Source organism: Silurus aristotelis (assembly GCF_946808225.1).
Source record: "Silurus aristotelis genome assembly, chromosome: 8".
Taxonomy (NCBI): Eukaryota; Metazoa; Chordata; class Actinopteri; order Siluriformes; family Siluridae; genus Silurus; species Silurus aristotelis.
Window position 1 is genome coordinate 25,489,924 of NC_139581.1, and position 6,000 is coordinate 25,495,923.

General features: G+C 38.0%; 1 protein-coding gene across 1 annotated transcript; it reads left to right on the plus strand.

Annotated features, from left to right (window-relative positions):
* Nucleotides 1–2,427: 2,427 nt before the first annotated feature.
* On the plus strand, nt 2,428–5,665 carry proca1 (protein interacting with cyclin A1). Its single transcript, XM_083549206.1, has 4 exons — nt 2,428–2,924; nt 3,206–3,338; nt 3,687–3,821; nt 3,914–5,665. Exons 1-4 carry the CDS (start codon nt 2,597–2,599, stop codon nt 5,496–5,498), a joined length of 2,181 nt encoding a protein of 726 aa, XP_083405332.1. The 5' UTR covers nt 2,428–2,596; the 3' UTR covers nt 5,499–5,665.
* The last annotated feature ends 335 nt before the right edge of the window (nt 5,666–6,000 follow it).

The following is a 6,000-nucleotide window of genomic DNA, read 5'->3' on the forward strand; positions in this document are numbered from 1 at the left end:
AATTTAACATGCTTGACTGCTAGAAGTCACCTTATATGTCACAAGACTACTTAATTATTCTAATCCATATAATCTGATACTAGCTGATGACACAACATAGTTGTCTTTTGTTAACTGTGATACTGTAGTCAGAGAAGTTTTCTGAAGCACTAAAGCATTATATGTTTCAATCAGTTTTCAAACATCCACACAACATTCATCCTTTCATATTGCGTAATATAACATCACATTTTTTCATTTCGTTCTTTTTCTTGAAGAAAATTCCAACTGAGCCATAATTCAGTTCAGGCATGGCTGAGCAGTTGGGGGTTAAAAGCCTAGCATGAGGGAATTATACTGCAGAGGCTAAGCCCTTTATTTTCTTTTGTCCTCATTTTTAAATAATATTATTTTTAAAACAAATGATATGTGATTAATTAGCATTTAGGTTTCAAAGTTTCCATGACATGCTGCTAAACACTAACAACTTTGAATTGGGTTAAACTGTGTCATACTATTAAATCCTATGTTTACTTAATTTATAATACTTGTTGTCATAGACCATGTCTAACACAAATCCTCACCCCCTTACCATTTTTCTACATTATGCAGTGTTACAACTTGGAAATTGACATCTTAGGGTCTATGAGTCAAGAACATAAAAATCGAACTTATTGCAAGGGTGGGGATAATCCATATAATTTGTAAAACAATTATTTGGGTGTTGCCTAAGTTTTACTGATACATATGGGGAAAGATGTGGGAAAAGAAGGATCACCTGTCTGTAGCTCAAGAAAAGGAGCTACTGTTACACAATTTGCTGGAAAGGTTGACCAGAATACACAAACCATAACATTTTGCATTAGAACATTAGAACTGGACCATGGAGCAATAAAAAAAACATGGCCTGTCATTCATGTGGATGGTGATTTGACATGTTAAGGTACTATCTACCCAAAACATTGTTGCAGACCAAGTACAACCATTCATGGCAATGGCCTAATTGCAGAGGCCACATTTAGAAGTAGAATGCTCCCTTACACACTGCAAAATATTGTTCAGGACCAGTTTGAGGAACATAAATTAAGAACCTAGATTTAAGTTCAAGGTTTTGCATAAAATCTTAATCATATAAACCATCTTTGGTAGGTGCTGGGCAACCAAGTAAAATTCATGGAAGATCTTTAGCCTAGTAAAAGTTTCTCATAAGGCATCACTTTTAATAACACAGTACATACCTTTGCTACTCCCTAGACAAAACAATTTGAATGCTCTTCACAGAGTATTTGCATATAAGCAAATGTACCTTCATTCTTTCAGTGTCCTTTCTGATGTCCCATCTTATTCCCCATTGAATTCAAATCTTAATGATTAAAATTGTGTTTAAAGTAATAGAAACACAAGTTGTTCAAGTGATAGAAACACAAAAACCAAAGATTTTCTTGATGGTTATAAAACAGAGAAGCCTCTTATATATCACATGAACTGTTAGAGGGTGTGGCAGTCACTTCAAAAAGTAATCACATTTATGTCACGCAATGCTTGAATATACATATTTCCATAGACCTTATGAATCAAATCCACTTAAGCATAGCAAGCCTGCTAGGCTAGTTTTGTTTTCTATTTCCAAAAAATGTGTAATATGGTTGTGTAGTGTATGGTTTTTCAACACCCCTAGTAGTGTATCCGGACAGGAAACAGTGGTATGGAGCCTTACAGTACATATGCTTAAATCAATAGCCCTTTATATATGCAAAAAATAAATAAATATTTGTTAGTAGTTAATGATATAAGCAGAACTTTGTGATGTAGGTTATGTAGGTGAATAGATACTGAAGTTGACTCTTGTGATTAGTCTGTTCCCATGTTTAGTCCCCAGAGTAAAGGAAAAAGGCAGTGTGGCTCCAGGCCAGATCAGGTCTCTCCTGCTTTGTGGCGTGTGAAGCTCAATCTCGTTGGGTCCTAGGAATCACCCCATCTCTTGTTGCCGTGGTGACGTCGACAGTCCCCGCCCTCGACGCGTCAAAGGAGTAAATCTCGCGCTTGTAAAGAATGAAGGGTTACTCTCGGTCAACGTACTATATCTCAGTTCATTCTCCGCGTGTGTGTTCTCCCATAGTCCCAAGAAACAGGACGCACATTCATCCATAAATAATTCAATGAAAATATGACACTGGTTTATAAAACAATACGCTATTGTATACAACTCACAATAACAGGTGACAATATTTGCTTTCTTTAAACGTTATTTCTCTCTCTCTCTCTCTCTCTCTCTCTCTCTCTCTCTCTCTCTCTCTCTCTCTCTCTCTCATATATATATATATATATATATATATATATATATATATATATATATATATAGTGTACAGTTTTAAAGTATATATAATGCATATGAAATAATTTTGCGTTTTTGGACACGAACATGAACTATACTGCATGTTTGGCCCTGTTTGGACCTGCTCAGGCTACAGAGATTCGTCTGATGATGGGAAGATGTTCATTAAGTGTGAGACCCCTCCCATGATCAGGAGTCTATTAAAAGCAGCTCACACTGGCGCCTGATGCGCGGCCGCTGGTGCTGTCTCAGGAGCCGTGGTGCTGAAAGTGCGCAGCTGTCATGTGGTCGGTTTTGTTCTTGTTCCTGTTTTACTTAGACGGAAACTTTGCCAAAGCCGAACTTTCCGCTTTAGACTCGGAAAAAGACAGCAATGTTTCATATTTTCTGCTCAATACGACCTCATGTGCGGGCTCCTCGGCGTGTCCTGTAGGACTGAGTTCTCAGAAAGCCAGCGATGCGAAGTCAAAGAGTGTAGGACAAGCGACTGGGGACAAAATACACCCTGCAAGTGACATTCACACTTTGCAGAGATCCAAACGTGGCTTTACTTATCCTGGAACTCTGTGGTGTGGAGCAGGAAACATCGCCGATAACTACGATCAATTAGGTAAGGAGCATTACGATCATTTTTAGATTTAGGCTTCTTTATTCCACTGCTACTATTATTCAACTACAATTACACATGAGGCATGATACAGTTTGCATAGAAATTATACAAGTTATAGCTCTTAAAATAATTGTATGAAAATATTAATTCAGTAAAATCCTGTTATATTTCTTAAATCCTATTTTGTTTATTACATTTGTAAAAACTAAATTTTTTTGTTTTATTTTGTCATCACTTGGATTTTTTTAACCTCATTTGACTTGTTCTTTCCTCCTCCCCAGGGGAGTTTGCTGAGACAGACGAATGCTGCCGTACACATGACCAATGTCCCCATGTCATCCATGCCTTTTCTTCGAAATATGGCTTCACAAACTTCAAGTGGCATTCTATTTCACATTGTGACTGCGACAATGCGTGAGTAACCCAGTGTTCACCAAGTATAATCTTAGGAAATTGCCTTTCAATGTTTCATGCTTTGTATTCTTGAACATGCAGGAAGGAATCGGATAATTTGATGATTTAAATTATGTTTAAGAGTAGGGAAAAAATGTATACATTAAAAAAATAAATATGCCACATTAGACCTAAGGATAAACTTTGAAATAGATATCAAGTTCACATTCAACATTTTACAATTATTATTCTTTCATGCTTAATATCAGACAATTACATTTAGCCTTGTTTGTTACTCAAACCAAGTCACATCTGTTTATTAAGTGTGAAAACATGACATATTAAAAAAATAATCTTGTGCTCCTGCAGAATGAAGCAGTGTCTAAGGGCTGTTAATGACACTTCCTCACGGGTGGTTGGCCAGGCTTTTTTTAACGTGATTGAAGTTCCTTGTTTTGAATTTTCCCTTGAGGAGCAGTGTGTTGAGCGGCACTGGTATGGATTGTAAGTAAAACACCCTGTAGGTTTCACTTCAAACATAAATCAGATGTCCACAGATACTATATAATGTAATTCTTGCTTTCTGTTTTTTTAAGGTGTAAGAGGTATGACAAAGTGCCTGTTGCAGTAATTAGAGAGTCAGTCGCCTATGATTTTGGCGGCATTGAAGTTATCGATGTGCTGACTAGAGCACCGTCTAAAATAAAATTATCTGAAACAGACAAAGGTAAGAAAGAAGAAATAAACAGCTCAGAAAGCACAACACAGTCAAGTGCCTCAGGATCCAAAAACCCTGCCCCAGAAGAGCCTTCACTTACAAACGTTGTCACAACAGCCGAGGACTTTATTAAAATACTTGCTACAGTTTCTACTTCACAGAGCTCATCTACTGATGGTGGAAACACAGGTGACACACAAGTCTCAGACAAAAAAAAGAAGAAGAAGAATGCAGACAAAAAGAAAAAAGACTCAAAAAAGAAACGAGGAAAGGGGAAGGGTAAAAGGAGGAAACAGATTACAGACAGAGTATCAAAAGCTAATGGGAGTGTCACTGGGGCTCCATCTGTTAGGGCAGAGGATGTGATCAAGAAGAATAGTTTTGTCGAAGACACTGGGATTTTTGACTCGGCTAACAAGAATGACAACTTCGTGAACAGTCAATTCGGTTCTGTGGGAGACATTGAGCACTCCAATAAGATGATGAGAGATGAGCATCAGGGGACACCTGTTGAAAGACAAGTGGACACCGTGACTGCACCAGATGCAAAGCAAGAGGCCAAAATGCTAGAACCACAAAAGCAAATCAAGCATATGGAATTTGTTCAACTGTTCTTAACAGAATCATCGACTATCACCAGCAAACCTACAACTGCTATACCAAGACAACGAGTGGCAAAAAAAAGACAGAGACATCCAACTCCAACTTTTCTCTCTGTAAAAGGCACAATACACAATACGATTGCAGATAACACCAAAGTAAGTACAACTGAAAGCACTAGCTTAGCTGGTCTGACAACACACACTAACATCAGTCTACCAGGGGAGGAGGCACCACACAATGTTGAGTCCCAGCATGAAAAAGGATCTGCGTTTAATGCCACCACACAGAATACACCCATTGTTGGAACCAAAAAGCTGAGGTTGAGGCAAAAAGAGGGGAGGAGGAAAAGTCGGAAGCTGTATAGCCCTTCCTCCCCCACAGACTTAAAAACAGAAGATTCAAAAGTTCTCCCAAATAACACAACTCAGGAGCTGACTGTTGATCTATTTCCAGAACCGTCATCACAGAGGCTACAGTCTAATGAACCAAAAGACATTACAGAAAAACCTACAGCAGGTGTGTCTGGTGAAAATCAACTTAAAACATTAAAGGGCATTGGGATCAGAAAGAGAGCTAGACGACCAAAACCCTTGTCATCGATTCTGGAGGATGCCATTAAGGCTAGGCATGAAACCATAGCAATCCTTGTTACCAATTCCTCAAGGGGTTCAGCTTTTACTGATCTGGCTGGTCAGACAAAGGATGCTGGGAGAAGCACTGTGCAGCTTTTATCTTCTACACTACAGACTATCACTCCATCTATGCCACCTCTCAAAACCCGAACATCCAAGAGAAGAATATCAAAGGAGATGGATGACGAAAATAGAAGAAAAAACAAAGGCACAAAAACCTTGGTTTAAATACCTGGAACAAAATCAGTGGGATGGTTTCTTACTAGTTAGCCTGTGTCTTCATTATCAAATTTGTTGGTACAATAAGACGGATTCAAAGCATACACTTTTGTAAAACTCAGTGATGGCTAAAGCCTATATTCAACGCTGTCATTAAATAAAGTAAGTTTGAAAAACTTTGTTGAGTTATTTGTTGCCAGGAGAGTAAAAGGATTAAGTGGGAAAATGTTACATTCTTTGTTAAATGATAATCTTGAGTTAAAGCAGCCCTCCAACCCACTGACTATCTGAATAGCCAGCACAGCAAATCCCATCTCCCATCAGCTGACCCTCACATGTTCACTGAATATGACTAGACATATTAAGGGGAAAATCACACATAAAATTAAGACCACACTGTTGGTTACAAAAAAGTTTCAAATCCATATGTAGATATATTTTTATTTGTAAGAGATCCAAAGCAAGATTGAAAAAAAAGGGCTATGCATCCTCTTAAATCCACATTAATACA